The sequence below is a fragment of the Argiope bruennichi genome, chromosome 2, assembly GCF_947563725.1.
Source record: "Argiope bruennichi chromosome 2, qqArgBrue1.1, whole genome shotgun sequence".
Classification (NCBI taxonomy): domain Eukaryota; kingdom Metazoa; phylum Arthropoda; class Arachnida; order Araneae; family Araneidae; genus Argiope; species Argiope bruennichi.
Window position 1 is genome coordinate 100494245 of NC_079152.1, and position 20593 is coordinate 100514837.

Consider the following 20593-nt stretch of genomic DNA (forward strand, 5'->3'; position numbering starts at 1 on the left):
CCTACCTTGATCTTTCAGAAAACCAGTGCCAGCCTACTTGACACCCCAAAAATAAAGAGAAAAACGCTTTGAAGTCAACGCAGAATATGGAAACAAAATCTGAAAAACAAACTAGGGAACCACCCCCAACAAAATCGTCATTACACTTTGTTTAGAGAAAACAAAAGGCAAAAAACTGCAAACAAACCAATGGCAAAAACAACAACAAGAAAAAGCACAGCCTTCACTTCAACCCGCCTTCTTTCCTCGCACCAAGAAATAATTCAGAATGGAGAGCCAAAAAAAACACAACCTTCTTCCTTCACTTCCAGCTACCTTCCTTTTCCAAAAGAATTACAGTTACCATTTCATTTTTAAATACTATATCACGTGATATTCTGTCATTTAAAAAAAATGGAAATGTCAAAATGTATTTTTAAATTTGGCAACATAACAATTCACATGTTGATTTTCGTTTTCGTTTTGGAGTGTTAGCAGTGTTATGGGATGCTTGTATAGTTTCGCTATCAATTAATAATGAAATGACAGTAAATGATAAAGTTTGTGATCGCTTCTGAATAACTAGTAAGCCCCATCGGTTATTATATGATAATTTTTATTCTTAACATCACATGGTAAATTTCCTTGCAAACATTGTCATTGTTTCTATTGGATAATTGGTGTAGGAAACAGAGCACTTTAAAGATTAACTTGGCACATTATTTTCCTACAAAATTTCTATCATTTTTCTATTCGTATCAAAATTTATTCATTAACTTAACATAAACATAACTTGTAAACATGATAAATAAATAAATGTAGCGATATCTTTATGGGATTACTCAAATCAGAATTACTCATTTGCATCTGTTAAAAAAATTGTATAAATTTATTATATTTTAGTTTTTTGTTATTTTAATGTTAATAGAAATGTAAATTTATCTTGCATTTGTCTCTTAGTTTTAAAATTTTTAATGACATATCTCACTTAGATGTATAAAAAAACCGTAAATGAAAATTTTAATATATATTTTCATTTTATTAAGTATACTAAAACAAAGATATTAATGTTTGTAATCAGTTTGAGGTTATGAAAATTATAACTTAAATTTTCTTACAGAATCTTAGTTAAAACTTAAATCTGTTAAATGTATTATGCGCAAACTATAAAAGATTTTTTTTTTAAATTTCTCATTTAATTTTTTTTGGTGCAATAAATATATATTTTATGTTGTTTAGTCTATTAATTTTCATAATGTGAAAGTAAGTTTTGCTTTATGTTCTTTTCAAACTATTGGTGTCACTTAAAAGATATTTACTGTCTATAATGAATTAAAACTGCATGCAAAAAATGTAAAGGTAAAATACATGTTTAATAATAAACTGAAAAATTCAAGATTGCTTTAGAAATAGGCTTTTGAGATCAAAGATAAGATTTTAATTGTAATAGAATTGGTATTGATTCAGTACTGAGATCCATAAAAACTGAAAATTAGTTCTTTAGGAATTCAAAATGATGGTAAAACAAACTTTAGAATAAAGTTTGAAAAAAAAAAAATCACTAATAAATTTTTATATTGAAATAAACAATGTATTAATGGATAAATGAATCACTGATATATCATTCAATTAAACCTAAAATGGTGCTGAAATTAAATTGAAAAAATTAAAGGTATACTTAAATTATTTTGTTTGTTGCATTGTAAAATCAGTGAATTTTCAGTTTTAAGTAGGAGCATATTTAGCATTAGATGAAAATTTTACTTGAAATAATAAATTTTAAAAAACTACACCATATCTAAAATTAAAATCATTTTTAGCATATTAAAAATATTGTGAATATATTGATGTATTATATTTTATTTTTCTTAGTTAAACATCCTTTCAAATAAATGTTTTTTACATTTTCAGCAGTTTTCTATGTCAGTTTCTCTGTATAAACATTTCTTAATTCTCTTTTCCATGTCATTAAAAATGACTGTCTAGACTTTTTGTTATCTTTTATTCAAATTAAATCAATTTTTGTGCACTTTCAAATGAAATAATGAAGAATTTAAAAATCAAGATCTTTAACCTAACATGGCATTTAGACCAAATTATATTAGCGCTGGGATTTTATGATCTGCTTTCAAAAGCTATGGAATTTCTATTTTTGAATGTGTTTAGTTATGCTAAAGAATTGAAAGACAATATCCATAAATCTTATTCTGTTTTAACCTGAACCTGCCACAAATTATATACATTTGCAACCATAACTTCATAAAGTCTTGAAATTTAAAAATAATAATAAATTGGAATTACATTAAAAAAAGTTATAAGGAAATTGAAAATTTTATCATGAAGATCTAGGAATTTGATCTTCCCAATTTTTAAAAACCTAAAATTAGCTATGTTATTTCCATAATTATATGTATTATTATCATTATCGTATATCTGTTATCATAAATGTATTTTTTATATAAAATAAAGCAATTTGAAATTAAGATATATATATATATATATATATATATATATATATATATATATCTGTGAGTGTGTATGTGTGCATATGTATGACACATTAATAACATGACTGAAATGTAAAAATAATATGTGGAAATTATAATATTGAAATCATTAATTATTATTATAAACATGATTCATCTGTATCTACAAAAATTATGGCATAATAAAAAAGTAATAGATGAATTTTACTGTCGTTTTTTTAAATAAATTTTTAATCAATTTTGAAAAATTAATGAATAGCTAATTTTTTTATTTAGATCAACAGTATATTTGAGTTTATTATTACCCATAAAAAAAAAATAGATTTTTTTAAATTATTCATATATAGTGGTGGCCAAAATTCTGGACAGTTTTGGAAATCATTATGTTTACTAACTTTGTATGCTTGTAGAAAATGTTGTATTTCACAAAATGTATGTCTTTTGTATCATTTTAAACAGAATTTAATGCTAATTTCAATACAAAAAGCAAAATTCAAATATTTGCAATACGAAAAAAGTTATTCTTACTTTAATCTGAATAGCAAACAAATTGAAGAAGTAGATTGTAATTTCTAACTTTCCTGACAAATCACTGTTCTTGTTCTGGTTACCAATCAAATCTTAATAACTGCTAGCAGAAGCCGAAATCATGTTTCAAGTTGAAACAAGTCATTATTGTGCTTTGTTCTGTAGAAAGAAAGCTGTTTTTTATGTATTGAAATTGCAAATTAGAAATTTTGTTAAGCTTTTTATTATATAGTTGGAAGTTTTGTAAATATTTCTAATATTTAGTCAAGAAGCAATGACATCAAATAAAAGAATTGATTGGACACCAAGAAAGAGAACTAAGATTATTGTGTTACATGAATGTGATCTTTCCTATGCTAAAATTGCATAACAAGTGGATGGTTCAGTGACTGCATCTGGAATCAAAAAATTTTGTTTACGATATTAGGAGACAAATTCAATAAAAAAACAAAGCAGGAAGTGGCTGAAAAAGGTGTACCACATCTGTTGATGACAGAAAAATAAAAAGACTATGTGTCCAGTATAGAAGAATGTCATCAGCAGCCATCAGAAATCAATTGAATGGCGCTGGATTTTCTATCAGTTCAAGAACAATCAGAAGAAGATTATTAGATGTTGAAGTATTAGGTACAATTCAACGAAAAAACCGTTAGCTCAATTTATAGCAGTGTATAAAAAGATTACAGTGGGTAAAGGAACAAGTTATACGGAGTGATGGAGTGAGTGAAAAGGTCACAAGTTATACGGAGTGATGAAACAAAGATATTATTCGGTAGTGATAGTGAAAATATATAACACATAGAATAGGCAAAGACCTACATCCTGACTGCATTTAGGCAACTTTGAAGAACTCAGTTAGTGTTATGATTTGGTCACGCATGACAATATTGGTCTCCTTCATGTTATCGAAGGGACATTAAATGCAAGAAAATAGATTGACACTATTCTAGTGCCAAAACTTGCACTTTCCATCAGTGATCTCTTTCTCAACAAAATATTGTTTATTTTTCAGCCGGGTTCAGCTCCTTAACACGTAACAAAAAATGTCCAAAAAGTGGTTTAGTACAAAGAGCATTGAATTGTTATTATGGCCAGAAAACAATCCTGACTTCAAAATTATTGAAAACTTTTGGCACCATATGAAATCTTGTATACATATGATGTGCTCGTCAAATAAAAGAGAGTTAATCGAGGCTGTAATTGTTTCCTGGCATTATGCAATAACGAAAGAAGAGCTTCAAACTCTTTTCCACTCAATAAAACATCAGCGTGAAGCTGTAGTAAAAAATAAAGGCTACCCTACTAAGCACTGAAAACTCACTGCAGTCATCAGCATCTAATGTATCTCAATAATTATTGCCACTCAACTTTTTTTTGTATTGCAAATATTTGAATTTTGCTTTTTGTATTGAAATCAGCATTAAATTCTCTTTAAAATGATATGTAAGAGTTAGCATTTTGTGAAACATTACATTTTCTATAAGCATACAAAGTTAGAAAGCATAAAAAGTTTCAAAAGTGTCCACAATTTTGGCCACCACTGCATATATATATATATTAAACCAGAAAAATTGGTACATACCTACCTAATATCATGTAGAGTCGCCACAAGAATGCAGAAGTGCCTCAAAACAATATGACATGGACTTGACTAATATCTGAAGGCATATTGCCGGCAATTTACATTGTGAATTCTGCCAGGTAATTAACAAATCTCTAGAAGTGTGATGTAATGTTGGTCTCTTTTGAATTGCATGCACTAAACCATCACAGATATGTTCAATAATATTCATGTCTGGGAATTTAGGTGACCCATGGAAGTGTTTAAAGTCTTAAAAGTATTCCTGGAGCCACTTGGTAGCGATTTTTGACCCATGGGGTGTTACATTATCCTGCTTGAATTGTCAAAATATATCTGAACAAACAATGGACATGAATGGATGTAGGTGCATAGACGAGATGCTAACATGTCTGTCATTTGTCAGATTCCTGTCTTTACATATCTGGACTTCCATTTCATGTTAATTGCACATCTCCCATATCATTCCAGAGCTGCATCCATTTCATGTTAACTGCACATCTCCCATATCATTCCAGAGCTGCAGTAGATAGAACAGTCCTCTGTTAGGATGTAAAGTCCATAGATTCATGAAGTTTCCATACTCATACACATCTATCCGTCTGATACAACTAGAAATGAGATTTATCAGACTAGGCAATATGTTTTGAGTCATCAACAGTTCAATAGCAATGTTTGCAATCTTGAGTAAGGTGTAAAGCAGTCAAAATGGTACATAATTGGGTTTTTTGCTCTGAAATCCATAGCAATTTTAAGTGTTACACATCTCTCTGATTTAAGAATTCTCAGTCATTAACATTTAAGTAGTCATGCTGACTACATCATGTTATACTAATTAGTTCAATAGTTCCTTTATTCAACCTGTATTCTGTATATTTATGGCAATTTATTGTGCATAATTTTCTTTATTCTGTTCATAAACCCTATAAGGAAACTATATTACTATCAAGAATTAAATTTACTTATTTCACAAAAGTTCTAATAACTTTCTGAAATGTGAGCTTGATTCTTGCATAAATTCATATTATGTAATTTTTGAGACAGTAAAAACTTCTCTTGAAATCAACATTAATAAGCAATTCAGTTATGATAAAATTTTTATTTGGAATTATTTATCATATTTTCCTTAATAAAAATATTCCCTTTATCATCATTGCATAATGGTGTATTGTTACTATTTTCATGTTATTTGGGATTGTAAATACAATTTTAGTACATAAACTGCCAAAAAGGAAAAATTTAGAAAGTTCAGATCTAATAAATCCTTTTGTATATATTTCTTTTTCCTCTTTGCAGCAATATTAATATTTAAAACATTTTTTTTTATATTTATTTACATGTACTGATCATTTTTCCCTCTAACAGATTTTTTAAAATCAAAGATGAGTCAGCAGCTACGACCGCCTTCCTTTTCTTGTGTAGGAAAGGTTCTTTATTTGAATGAAGATCTCCGTGATCTTGCTGTAATTGTACAGACTGAAGTTTCTCAGTGGAAATTCCCTGCTCATAGATTAATCTTGGCTGCAGAAAGTCCAGTTTTACGCTCCAAATTAGAAGACGAAACTGTAAATGAAATTATTTTGGATGGCATAACTCCTTCGACAGCAGAATTCTTGTTAAGGTAATTTTTTAAAAAGCACAATTTTATTAGCTGTATTCTTAACTTTGTATTCATTGTAAACTCTTCATGCATTAAACTTTCTGTTGATTATACTATCTACTTAATTGGATTAATTTAGTACTGTTTATATTTACAATTTGAACATATTTAAATAAATACTAATTAGTTACTTTGATGCTAAACATTATAAATGAAGGAAAAATTCTTTAGACACTTTTAGGATTAACTAAATTTCTAATCATTTTATTTCATTTTTGCTCTCTTTAAGAAATAAAAATTATTATCATAAATATGATATAAGTTCTCAAAATTGACTATTTTCTCAATGAAAAATTGTTTAAACTCTTTTGTTTAAAAACACAAAATGAAATTAGTTATGTATTATATACAAAAATATATAACTATTGGTATTGCCTAAAAAAATATCTAGAAATATTTTAGATTAATTATTTAAATTCAATGATAACATTTAGATTGCTGAAAAATTACAAACCCTACTTTGATTATTTTTTAAACAGGACAATTTTTGCCTTGATTTTATATAATTTTGCATTTATGTCATCATATGTAAAAATTATGTGTACTTCTTTTAATCAAATGTACTTTTATATCAGCTTATAATTTTCCTTATCGAGATTCATATTAACATTTCCTAATGCAGGGGTGTTTGTGGGACCCCAAAAAATCCCCTGAAACTTTTACGGACTTACTACCGACATTTTGGAGTTTCGAGAAGGGGGGGGGGGGAGAAATGAAAAATTACAATTATGAAGTATTGAATGACCTAATTATAAAAGTTCAATGAATTACTTTTTTTGCAAAATTAAGACCTTTGAACCCAGGTCACGTGATCGCACATCTGGTCGAACGAAGTCTCTCCCTTTTTTTTCTGCCGCGCCTACTTGCCGAAAAGAATCCAGAAGAGAATGTCCGAGAACCAGGGGAATGAGTCATAACTCGCAATAAGGAAAGAACAAAAAAGAAGTTTTTTCCCCCTTTTCACGCATTATCACTGCCTTTGGAGAAAGAAAGGAAAAGTTTTCACCACACACACTGACCTTGCGTTTTCTGCTTTCAAAGCAAACAAAATTACCCAGATCAAAATTAATAATTCATTATTATTCCTACTTCCTTTTGAACGACGATCCCCGGAGCACAAACACCCCTGCTAATGACGTGATTAATGAATTGTTTATAGGCATTTAAATGCCTAATAGACAAATCCCAGAATTAAATATATTGCATTTTAAAATAAAAATTATTTTTCATTTAGTTACATGTATTGTGGAGAATTTGAAGTTGAAAGCTGGAATGAAGGCACTGATCTACTGGAAGCAGCATTCAAGTATGAAGTAGAAGGCCTTGTACAGAAATGTGGGAGATTTTTAGAAGATGTGATTTCCCTTTCTAATGTCTGTTATATTTATGACAAGGCTTCAATGTGTTCACTTCAAGTTTTACAACACAAATGTCTGAAGTTAATTTTAGACGCAGGTTTTGTTGTGTTAAGAAGTGAAGCATTTGAATTACTAAACAAAGACTGTGTAATGGATATTATTGCAAGCTCCGACCTTAATATTGATAGTGAGCTTATTGTTTTCGAAACTTTGTTTAGATGGGCTCGGATTGAATGTTGTCGAACTGGATTGCCTATCACAGAATCTAATATTTTAATACAGATTAAACCATTTCTTCAACATGTATGTATTGACGATATGTCTGATGCTGACAAAAGTGCACTTCCTCCTGCAATCCTTTCATGTGTAAAGCCAAATAATCGTAACCGAATAGGATTTTCTGTGCCTGAATCTTTAGTAATTCATTCAAAGTGCCTAGAACTAGATATCAATCAAAATTGTTTGGATTTCATAGGAGATCGTCTAAACTGCCTTAGGTTTTCAATCGATTCTCCAGTCTACTTAATTGGACTACGTTTCACTCTTGTTTGTAATGCTATCCCACTGACTCTTCCCCTTGTATTAGTGAAAGAAAATACACCAAAAGTAACAATGTTTACTCATAACTTATGCACAACATCTTCAATCCAAAGAACTCAGATTGGTCAAAGAGTATGGCATGAAATTGATATTTTACTACGTCAACCAGCATTTTTAAAAGCAGGTGATATCTATAATGTATATGTAATGCTGGATGTTGGAACTGATGCACAGTGTCCTCAGACAATATTATTTAATAATGTATTGCATACTGCTACCAGCCCTGTAAATTTTACAGTACATGGAGATGACACATGGGGTATACGTCGTCTGAATATAATCTGATCAAAAACAAAATTGGCACAATTTTATTAAAATAAAATACTTTATTAACATTATGTATACAGCAATATATAATTTACAAACATGAAAGTCACTTATAAAATTTATGCATTTATACTTGTTGAGCCAGATTTTATTAATGGACTAGATGACTCTTCATCTGAATTCCTAAGTAATGGCTCAGTTTCTTCACTTTTGCCATATTTAGCACGAAGTTGGTTATATAAGGGTCTTATAAATACATCATTATACAAACACATACCAATTAAAAGAATTAAAAAACCTACTAATTGTAACCAATAAAATTTTTGCCATTTAACACTCAATGAAAATATCCACACAGTAAAAGTCCTAACACTGTCCAAAACCATTCTAGTTGTAGCACTCATTTCTTTTGTAACACTTAGCCCAGCAAAGTTGAAGAAAGCAATGCTTACAACAGTACCTGGAATATATATAAAATATATTAAATATACAAACACAGGCATTTTTTTTTAACTGGAAACCTCAGTAAAGAATGTATGTGTGTGTTATAAGTTGAAAATGTTATATATTAAATTAATAATTATGCATAGTAATGATAATATAGTTTATATATATATGTAATGATATTTTAAACTTTAATTTAAATCCAAATTCTCAAATTTTTATCTTAATTTAGCCCATAGTAACTTCATTCTAGTAACTTCTTCATTCAACCAGAATAATTAATTAAAAGCTGAATTTTAAATTATAAGTTTCTTGAAGATAGTTATTTGAATTTACAGATACAGATCTCTTAAAATTATGTAGCTATAAATTCATTAATTTGAATCTAATACCATAAAACACAATATTAATCAGTGATACTTGGCATCAAATACTTCTTGAATAAAAATATTTTGTAAATGAAGAATGCAAACTAGGAAAATACTGTATCGAAATTCAGGTTAAAGATTCTAATATATCTCTCAATTTTAAACTTCCCTAATTTGAAAATATTCCCATCTGTATGTATATGAACAAAATCTCAAAAAAATTAATGCAGATTATGTATGAAAAAAAAATGTATGGCTTTTATTACTTTAATAAATCCTTGTAGCTATAATCTTAATCCGCCTTTTTACATGTAAAATAATTTTCTTCAAAGATTAATTTATACTAGGTTACAAAAATGAATTACAAATAATGTGAAAAACTAATCTTTATAAAATATTTTTTAGAGTCAATCTATATGGTACTTATAAATTAAAACCATTTTTTTTTTTTTTAACTCAAGATATTCTGTGCATTTACAATACATATACAATATGTAATGGATATTTTACGAAATGAAGCATTTGCCAAGAATCATCAATTCTTATCTCAAATTGTAACACACAAAAGTAGCATATAAACACTATATAATACTTTAAAGATTGGTCCGAATTATATTTTATAAAAAAGGAAGTTAAAAAATTACTCTCAGGATTTAGAATAAGATACTATAGAATTTTTACAAAAAATAGTTATAATTTATTTTTCCTGGTTTGAAGCAATCATATTTTTAATGAAGTAATTTTTAGCATTGTTATGCTGTAATAATTTTGGCACCAGCAATAAAGTTAATTATATGCCTTGAGTTGAATTATCCAATAAATCATCAGGTCAACGATTTAACAATGTTAAAATTGCTGCCCATGTCTCCTTTACGAAAATCTGATTTTCAAGTTAAGAGAATTTGATATTTGTTCAATTCGCCTTGTATCAGTGATTTCAAACCATCTACTCTTTTTGACAATTTAATCTTTGCGAATAAAATCGGACAACAAATGAAATTGTATGATATTTAGTCAAGACATATTTTCTTCATTATAGAAAGAAAAAAAAATTACTTATGAATGAATTAGAAAACTATTGTGGGAAGAATTTGAAAGTATAAATTAAAGAGGATATTCCTTCACTATTAAAGTAGAGAAATAACATCAAATTATAGCTTTGTGCTTTTTAATTGGACTATAACATTCTCTGCTGTGGAAAAAACTTCCAATAATCAGATTCATGATTTTAAAAAAAAAAAATTGCATCAGAATCTTAGCTAAGATCACTAATACATCATATAACTGGAAGCTACTACATTGATGAAGTGAAGGTAATAAAAATTAAGACTTAATAAATGTAGAAAAACAGTTTACAAGTGAAGAAGAAAGGAACTTAGAAAATCTGTGCAGTTTGTAAGAGAATTTAAAATTTGAATCTGGCTAATACAATACAATAAACAACCATATTCTATTTTTAGTTTCCATTAAAAGATTCTTATGTTTCTAATTTCTCTTCATGTTAAACATACATTCAAGATTGTATGGAGGGAGATATTTTTCACTTATACACTACAATCAAGTTCAAATATTCATTTCTTGATCTTTGCAGTCATTAAAGCTTTCAGTTTACTAAACCATTTAAAAGGTAAAAATAAAAATTATGGTTGAAAGGTGACTAGTAACAGATAAAAATGATGTCGATGAAAGCAAGATTTTTTTTAGAGGTCATTTCTCAAATTAAATACACAAAATCATATATAATTTTTTCAATCTACAATATTCAGTTCATCAAAAGATATGAAAAGTGACATAATAAGTGATTATGAACAAACCACATAACATAATTTTTACTTAAATTCTATCCAAATATGTAAAATGATGTATTTTAAGAAAATATATTTTTATTCAATTAAAATTATAGTTTTAAAACATTTTTTTTTTTTTACATTTAAAAAAAATTGATTTACCTGTAATAGCTAAAGCAACTCTCCAGTTGTTGGATATTTGAATAAACCCATCAATAGCATCTTCCATTTGGCCATCAGGATTTTTGAATATACTGTGTCCTACTTTTATGTAATACATAGGCACTAATAATATACTTAAAGTGACAAATCCAAATAGACCTGGAACAATAATACCTATTTTAATATATATAATGACTGTAAATAAAACTTTTTAACTGAATCTAAATTTAAAACATTTTTTCACCATCATGTATTTTGTAATAAAAGTTGCATGAAAATAAGATATTTAATTTCAATGTTGTAATGCATACACACAAATTAAAATTAGAGTGATCAATTTATCTTTCAGTTGATGGACACTGTTTTTGCATGAATACTGAATATTTACTATAATATTTTAAATGTAGACATTTGAAAGACTTTACTGTATGTATTATTTGGGAAGAAAGGGCAGATTTTTGAAAGCCTAAATGAAGAAAATTGGACATGAAATCATTCATTCTCTTTCATTTCAAAACTCCAAATTTAAAAAAAAAAAAAAAAAAAAAAAAAAAATGCAAACATAATAACATAATGTGGTTTTTATATAAAAGATTATAAAATTATTTATCTCATGAATAAATTTTACCAAATGTGACTTTTTAAAATCAGAGACAATTATTAATATCAAATTTCATAAGCATGTGTGAAAAGTAAATGTGTCTGAAGTAAAAAATGAAATATGTTACAGTTTGAACATATAAGCCTGAAAGTAATGTTACAGTTTGTAATAAATCAGTTAAAAAAACAACCAATGATAAACAATCACATAGAAAGTAATCATTTTGCCACAAGATAAAGTCAATAAATGCTAACATTAGTCAAAATGTGATCTAAAAATATTGAAATCAATCTCAAAGAATCTACCTCAATTATTATAAATTACAATGCTTACCGAGGCTAACATTCTTATTGTTTAGTCTAAGAAAGAATTTCTGTTTGAAGCAAAAAATTTTGTCACAATGTGTAACAAAATATCTATTTATTAAAGTGCACAAATATAACTGGGATCTGTATGCATCATAACTAGCTCTTTTATATCTTCAAAACAGTTGCAGACAAGTATTGGTTATTGGGCAACAGAACATGTCATTAAATGGAGTAGTAACGGAAATCACCATCTCTTGCCAATATGCTGATGTTTAGTGAATGATTCAAATGAGTTCGATATAAAGTGAAAGATACACAAAGTACTAATACCAAACTAGCAAATCTATAGTGATAACTATATCAAACCAAATCTATAGTAATAAATAGATAATTGTAATGTTACTAAGTTTAGAATGAAATTTTTTTTAGTAATTGCTGAGGAACTGATAAGCAAAATATATTCAAGATTATATCTTTGAGGCAACCATATGCTGATTGATACTATAAGTGATGATTTCATCTCTTTAAATTAGATTCACTAACAATTAATTTAAGAATCAAAATACTGTAAATGGACAACAACTCTACATCTTTACATTATCAAAACTACCTCAGAAGACAGGTGGTTCCCTTCCAAGATATTTAAATGAATTAGAAAACAATTACCACTCATGTCGTTCAACAATATACCAGTGTAGAAAAGAAATATTAAGAATAAATCATTATTAGAGGATATATTCTTTGTTGAAACTTTCTGGATTTTTCTAAAAGAAAAAATAAATTTTGTTTCTGAAAATGAATTATTATGAACAACAATTGTTGTTGACTAATAAATTATGCAAATATAAAAATAATGCAGAAAAGCATATAATCAGGTTATAAACACTTCAAGTAGTCATGTAAAAAATTAACGGAGTATAAACATTTGGTGACCAGTATACCATTTCCCAAGATTCTATTCAACATACATTTTGATAAATGTACTCTATGATACTGATTCATTCCAATGAATAAAAATATGCTAAGCAAACATACAAAGAGATTTATTCATCACTTTATGGTCTTTCCTCATCTTTATGTATTTTCACTTATTACAACAAGCTCTGAAGTGGTCTGATTAAGTAAAGGAAACCAAATTCTTTAAAACAGTAAACACACAATCTAGTTGCTTGTTAAAACTTATTATTGTATGTACTCTCTTAGAATATCCATATTATTCTAAAGCATCACAGCTGTTAGCAATAACCTAAAAATAAGTTCTGTTGGGAAGAAAATGAATAATTTTATGTGGAAGAGTGGATATTATATAAACTTTGATATGTAGTTATGTTTGGGTAAAGGTGGAATTGGGAACCATGGAATAACAAGTATTTTCTGTTGCAACTCATATGGTCATACATAATGCATTTTAAGTTATTTCAATCTTGCATATTTATACTTAATTTCTTATACTCCTACAAAACAGTAATACAATGAGAAGACCTGAAACAGCAGAATGAAAAGAGTGTATGGAGTAATGAGAATAATATTCATGACAAAAATCAAGTATCAGGTGCTGTTATACTTGATATAAGGCTATTTTTATGCTCCTGTCACAAACTGCAAATATAATGCTACTATTTTATAATTATTGAATTCAGTAGTAAATATATTTGTATATGTGTGTTTTTAATATGTCAATTAAATTCTTCTGTATTACAATTAAGAACTGTTTAATCTCTATATCTAATATCTATGGAATTATAAATGCCTCAAAAAATATGTTGAAATAGCTACCTTCCCATCCAACGCCTTGTAAAGGTGGAACATTGTACTTGCTCACAAATTTCTCTTCAATAACCATTTGGGTTGCTACAATAATTTGTGCCATTATAATTAACAGATCACCTAGATAAAAGAAAGAAATTTTATCTGTACAGTATACAGTCTCCAAGATAAAAACCAATTATACTTTTTTTATAACTGAAATTCAAAATAAAAAAAAACTTTAAATATTTTAGAATTTAACTTTTTGTAATAAACATATTTAGCTGCAAAGAAAAACTAACTTTAGAGAGTTTTAAGCTAGAAAATTCACCCTTCCTTCCAACGATTAAATGAAATAAAAATTAGAAAATATTCAATGATTCAGTTGAAAAAGCAAAACAAATATATCAAAGTGAATGTATTATTATAATATTTAAATAAAAATTATTTTTTAATATCCATCACCTAGTATAATATATTGTAATCTATCCCACAAAAACATTTATAGTTTTGGATTTTGCAAAGTGAAAAAAAGGAAACAGTTTAAATTAATATAATTAAGAACAAAAACTTTATTTTTATAAAAACATGTTTTTAAATACTTTTAGAAATAATTTGTTAAATTGCAAAAAAAAAAAAATAATAATAATTACGGAGTTTTACTAAAATGGAAGACTAATAAATTATGTAAAATATTTTACTGAAATCTAGGGATTTACTAAAAATAAATTATGAATTACTAAAAAAACATCAAATACAATTTACCTGTTATAATACTGTTTTGACTGTAATTAGCAGAATCGTCAGGATTGATTATATCTGACAGACCGACACAAATAAGTCCAATAATCACAATAAAAATTCCAAGCCATTCATATCTTTTCAGGTGTCTATCCAAAAATGCAACTGATAGAAGGCCAGTAAAAACAATAACAGCTCCTTAAATAATAATTTTTAAAAAAATTAAAATATTTTTTTTAATAAAATGGAATATCTATCTAATTTCCATTAAAAAATATATAACTTACATTTTTCATCCCTTTTGAACATTTTAATAAGTTAATTTTATTCAAATGTTAAAATATAAAGTGCACTCAAATTCTTAAATGTAATTACTACAATTTTTATTTAAATGCTTCAAATTCTCCATCTAATATATATGTAATTTTTTACTAATACCAAGCAATAGAGCCCAAAATATTTATAAGTAAATTCTGAAAAAAATATTCATTAAACTTTTAAAAATGTAAGCACAATACATATTACAAAATAATAATATCAAAGAAAAATCAATACTTATACATTACAACACATCAATTCATTAAATTAAATAGAAGAATTCAATAATTACAAAAAGAATATTTGACTTAAGCCAAGAAAATTCTGTTCTTAAAAGTTTTTATGTCATTATCAATATCAAAAAATAAAACAAAATGTTTTTAGAGGAATTTACATATTTAGTTTAATTATTTACCTTCCTGCTAAAAATAGGATGAACTTCAATTATTGAAGGGGGAAAAAAAACTGCTATATAATTTATATTTTTACAAAAATGCATGTTTTTTTAATAAATAGAAAACATTTTCATCTTTTAATTCTTTACTAAATTTTTTCATACTGAAAAATGTTTATGATGCATTTCAAAATTTATATCTTTTTCTTAATAAATCAACTGTGGGTAATTTTAATAACCAGTCAGCAATAGTAGTAGGCATTTCTATGATTTGCAAAAAATTATTTGTAAAAAATTAAATAATGATTGAAAAAATAATGTATATAATAAACTCCATGGTTACACCAAGCTATTTAAATAATTCTTTAAAATTTGAATTTGCAATAATCCAAAAATTTATGATTTTTCAGTTTCGTACTTTTTACTAATAATCAATGCAATAAGAAGAGCTAACTGTAAATTAGAACATGATCATTTAATGAGCAATTCAAGTTGTAACTAAATTAGACAATGAACATTTTTGCATAAGACTTTTAGTTTAACCAGGAAAAGATATACAGCAAACACACGAATACAAACCGTGAATTAGATTTATAGAACATTTATTTACTGCTACTACCACCACAGAAAAGATAAGCAGAAAAAGGTGCATTATTGAAGAGTTGCTGGAATATACTCGGTAGATTACAAAAAAACAAGAAGAATGAAATTTTTTATTCAATGAAAATTGCCAGAGAAGATTTCAACTTAATATTTTTATGTGCTGCAGTTGATTTTTTTTTCTAAATTATTATAAATACATAACAATAATACATAATATTAAATTATTATAAATTCTAATTTATTATATATCTTTTCACATAAAAGATATATAATATTCAGGAGCATAAAATGAGTACTGAATAAAATGTCTTTTTTTAATATAGAAGCCAAATAAGAAAAATGTATAAATGTTCTTACACAGGTATAAGTAAATTATATAATTTTTTTATTATTTAGATACTTCAGAACTAATTACCAAATTTCTGTTAAATGGATCACTGATTAATGAACATCATCAGAATGAAATACATTTGTAGGCTAATCATCTATTCTACTTCATTTCTTAATCAAAATAGAAAAACTTAATATTCTATACCTCAAAAACAAATAAAACTTTAACTCACCACGTAACATTTGGAAACTAGATGCATAAGTGAGATTCAATCCAACGTACATAGTAGATGTTGCTGTTAAATCACAGAGTGCTGGAGCAAGAAATATAAAAGGATTGAAAGACCCAGATGTAGGTATCTTGCTATCTTCTGTTCCTACCAAATGAGATGGCTTGCCTGAACATACAATGATTTTAAAAAGTAGGAGACAAGATAATTCTCCCAAGAACATGCCACATGCCTGTAAATAAAGCAAACAAAACATTAGTATTGTATATGTCATTTCCAAATATTTACATATCACATATAAAAATTCATAAAGGAAGAAATTAAAATCATCATTACTCCATGAAACATATTTGGAAACATTCAATTTTATGAAATGTATGTATGGATAGTAAAATCATTAATCAAAAACCTCCGTAGTACCTTAAACAGAGAATTTTTAGTTGCAAATGCTAACTTGGTGAAATTCTTTTGTAGAAGATTAAATTCCCTGAAAATTAAGTTGCTTTTATACTAATGCATAAACCAAAGATCAATCTACTATAAAACATATCAGTTCATGAGCCCTTAGCATTTTAAGTAATGTATTAAGCTTTAATTATTAAAAATGCTTTGTGATAACTATTTAAACTAGAGAACTTTTACCTTTTTCTATCAGCAAACAATTCCAGAAATGAAGACAAGTACTATACTTAAAATAATAACCAGAAGCCTTAATTATTGATTAATAATTTTTTTTTTAAAAACCGTTATCAAAGAAAATTCAACTAAAATATTTTAAACAAGGCAATTTTCTGGTATAATTTTGTTCATAAATGCAAAACGACATGAAAAAAAAAGAAAAGAAAAGAACAGAAACCCTGAGGAAGTTTTTTTTAATCCTAAATAAGGATCCTAACTACAGTCAGATTAAAATTATAAAACTAATGCATGAGCACGACTACTTTTTGATAAAAGCAAATGAGATTTGAAAAAATAATTGATTGATGTTATTGAAATAATAACTGATTAAATGTTATGAAATTCGAATTCTTACCTGTAAAAATGGATGATTAAATTCGGTAATATCACCTTTACTATTTTTTGAAGTTAATTTGTCAGCCCACCTAAAACAATTATCAATATAAGTATAGCACTTTAATAAAAATGCAAACTGACAATATAATTATCAATAGAATACTATTATTATTCATTTAAAAGATAAATTAAATACTGCATATTTCCAAAAATTTCCAGACTAAAGTTGGTAGAGCATTAATTATATATATATATATATATATATATATATATATATATATCTTCTTCATATACCTATTAAAAAATATGCATGAAGAAAAATGCTTTTCTTAATTTTACAAGAGGATACTATTCCGATTTGATTCAGAGGGAAAATACACTATTTTGATTACAGACTGATAAAAACAAATCATATTGAATAAATCTCAAAAATCATAAACCAGAAATCAAAAAATATTTTTAATACCTGTAAATCTTATAAAATCTTGCTAAATTTTTTGTAATTGAAATATTTATAAGAAAAGTCTGATAGATATTAAACTTTTTTTAAAAATATTTCTAAGAAAAACAGACAACTGAAAATAATCAAACAACTGAACAAGGAAGGTAAGTTGAACAAAGAAAAGCTAAAAATTTGCTAAAATACTAGCAATTTGTAAGGAATATCAATTGTATCTAATCCCAATTAATACTGAAAATGTTTTGAATTTCATTCAAATATTGAAAAATATTATTGAAAATTAAGCAAAGGAATATTTTTACAAAACAAAATATTTCTGATCAAAATTCAGAAAAAAAAATTATGCTACAAATAAATTTGCATGATTAAAAAGATATTTTTTGAATTTATAATAGTTTAAAGATTATTACTATGCAATAACATTGTCAGAAATTATCACAAACAAAACATCAATCATACTGTTATCTAATCAGTTTAACATTCTTCTTTATTATTACTAAAGATGAGATAACTTTTAAAAGATAATTAAAAGTTTGTCAATCAAATAAAATTATCACAAGATTCAATAAGTGCTACAATATATTTATGATTATACTTAATATATCAATATCATTATTATATGTAAAAACAAGTCATTATGTACAAATAAAAAAAATTAATGAATTCATACATTTTCCTAAACTTGGAATTCATTTTAATGATAACTTCTATTCTTATAATATCAAGCATTTGAGCATTATATAAGTTCTCTTAAAAATATTAGATCATGACTATATATATTGTTAATATTTATATGCTTTTGTGGGGAATACTGGATTATACACCATAGAAATTTATTATTTATATATATAAAACAATCAAAGATTAATCCATTTTAGTTAAAATTTGAAGATCATTTAGAAATTTTTAAATAATATATATTCTTGCCAAAAATGTCTTTCATTATAAAATTTATCAAAAGATATTTCATGCAATATTATTTATAACATTACCCTATTCCTTTCAATATATTTTCATATTTCAGTATATTAATCTAGCAAAAAAAAATTCTAATAATAATAATGGATGTAATCAAGCCCTCTTATCACATTAGTAATTTTTTCCCCTTTTCAAATGCAGTGCTTTCAACTAAATAATTTTTATTTGTTATTATCTTATGAGCAGACAAAAATATAATCATAAACTGCTTTTTTACCAATATGGTTAAAAATAAAAATAGTAAAAGTTAATTAAGATACCATCTCAATATTCCAATATTTCTAAAATCAGTATATCATTATACATTTGTATTATATACATATTTCCTAACAAATTATCAATAAATATATTAAAAGTTGTTCCAGAAAAAAAAGGCCACTTTTTTTTTATAACTATTAAGCTAAAGCTCATTAGTTTCATAAAGAGTTAAGATTTAAATGCATTAGATTATTAAGATATCAATTTAACAAATCATAATAAAATTCAGCCATTGTTTAACTATCATTATGATTTTTATTTCATTTCAGATGTGATACGATGTAGTACAATAAAACAAGTTTATCACGATGATATAAAAGAAAATAAACAAATATCTCAAAAAAAAATGTAGAATGGTTTTTTTTGTTTTGTTTTTTTGCATTTGAAATATTGATCAACAGAACCCAGAAGATATAAAATGACGTTAATTTAAAAAAAACACTAAAAATTACGAAAACAAAGGAAATTTTTTAAAAACCCTACTCAATGATTTTTTATTTATTTTATTTTATTTTTTGTAATTTTAAGTACTGCCATTCAACATATTTAAAGGTTAGCTTATATTCAACAAATATCAGTATCTTAATTCATATACACAGGAAGGAAATATAATAAAGCATGAGATTGTATTTTTGATACGAATATGATAATCAAAATATTACACAACAATTGGTTACATATCTGTTAGTAGCTTCATATTAAATTGATATAGTACATTCTAAACAGCAATAATGCATGAGAAAGCATACAGAATAAACTAAAAACTCACTTCGTAGCTATTGTGTTTATAGATCCAGTTACAACCATCAACAAAGCCAAAGCTTTTTGATAATTTGTCCATGCCATGATCGGACAATTTCAGTCTTTTCCTATGAATACAGAAATAAGGACAAAACTGTAAGACGTTGAACACTCTTAGCATTTAATTAACGCTTTTGATCTTTCTGCTGCTCTGTTCAAGCTAACTCAAAAAGAAATGACGAAGAATGCAAAATGCACTCCCAATATTGTATGTCTAATCACGTGTGAAACAGTCATCACATATCAGAAAGAAACGCTCGCAAATTTTTGACAATAGAAAAACAGTACAGTAAACCTTTGGCGAAAATAGTTTCGCCAAATAGAAGTTTAGCTGCCATAAAAGAAAGAAATAGTATTGTAGTAAGTGGTTTCAAAATTCTCAAAAAGTAACAAAGGGAGCGATAAAGGCATTAATCCGAAGGCTCGATAACAGCTGATCAAATTAGTGAAAGCTGTCAGCTTTCGCCTTCAAGTTCAGTGACACATTCGCAGAAAATTTTCTCATGATTTCGAAACAGAGCAAACAGTTTTTAGAGAATGTTTGTAATAATATATTTGCAATGGGTAGAAAATAGTAATAAGAAAAAGTAAAG

General features: G+C 26.4%; 2 protein-coding genes across 2 annotated transcripts; one reads left to right on the top strand and one right to left on the bottom strand.

The window, feature by feature from the left end:
• The first annotated feature begins 438 nt into the window (after positions 1-438).
• LOC129960260 (kelch repeat and BTB domain-containing protein 8-like) lies at positions 439-8503 on the top strand. Its single transcript, XM_056073543.1, has 3 exons — positions 439-564; positions 5938-6193; positions 7467-8503. Exons 2-3 carry the CDS (start codon positions 5955-5957, stop codon positions 8473-8475), a joined length of 1248 nt encoding a protein of 415 aa, XP_055929518.1. The 5' UTR covers positions 439-564; positions 5938-5954; the 3' UTR covers positions 8476-8503.
• Positions 8504-8576: 73 nt separating this feature from the next.
• On the bottom strand, positions 8577-20257 carry LOC129960264 (solute carrier family 35 member F6-like). The gene is made up of 7 exons (XM_056073556.1): positions 19969-20257; positions 17523-17592; positions 16493-16721; positions 14639-14812; positions 13904-14014; positions 11219-11377; positions 8577-8917 (listed from the first exon to the last, which is right to left on the bottom strand). Exons 1-7 carry the CDS (start codon positions 20043-20045, stop codon positions 8577-8579), a joined length of 1161 nt encoding a protein of 386 aa, XP_055929531.1. The 5' UTR covers positions 20046-20257.
• Between the last annotated feature and the right edge of the window lie 336 nt (positions 20258-20593).

Excerpts from the sequence above, each read along its gene's own strand:
- LOC129960260 (XM_056073543.1), top strand. The coding sequence starts at position 5,955 with ATGAGTCAGCAGCTACGACCGCCTTCCTTTTCTTGTGTAGGAAAGGTT. Across the intron at positions 6,194-7,466 it reads ACAGCAGAATTCTTGTTAAG|TTACATGTATTGTGGAGAAT; the intron begins GTAATTTTTTAA and ends TTTTTCATTTAG.
- LOC129960264 (XM_056073556.1), bottom strand. The coding sequence starts at position 20,045 with ATGGCATGGACAAATTATCAAAAAGCTTTGGCTTTGTTGATGGTTGTA. Across the intron at positions 14,015-14,638 it reads TCAAAACAGTATTATAACAG|GTGATCTGTTAATTATAATG; the intron begins GTAAATTGTATT and ends TCTTTTATCTAG. Across the intron at positions 11,378-13,903 it reads ACAAGGCGTTGGATGGGAAG|GTCTATTTGGATTTGTCACT; the intron begins GTAGCTATTTCA and ends TTATTGTTCCAG.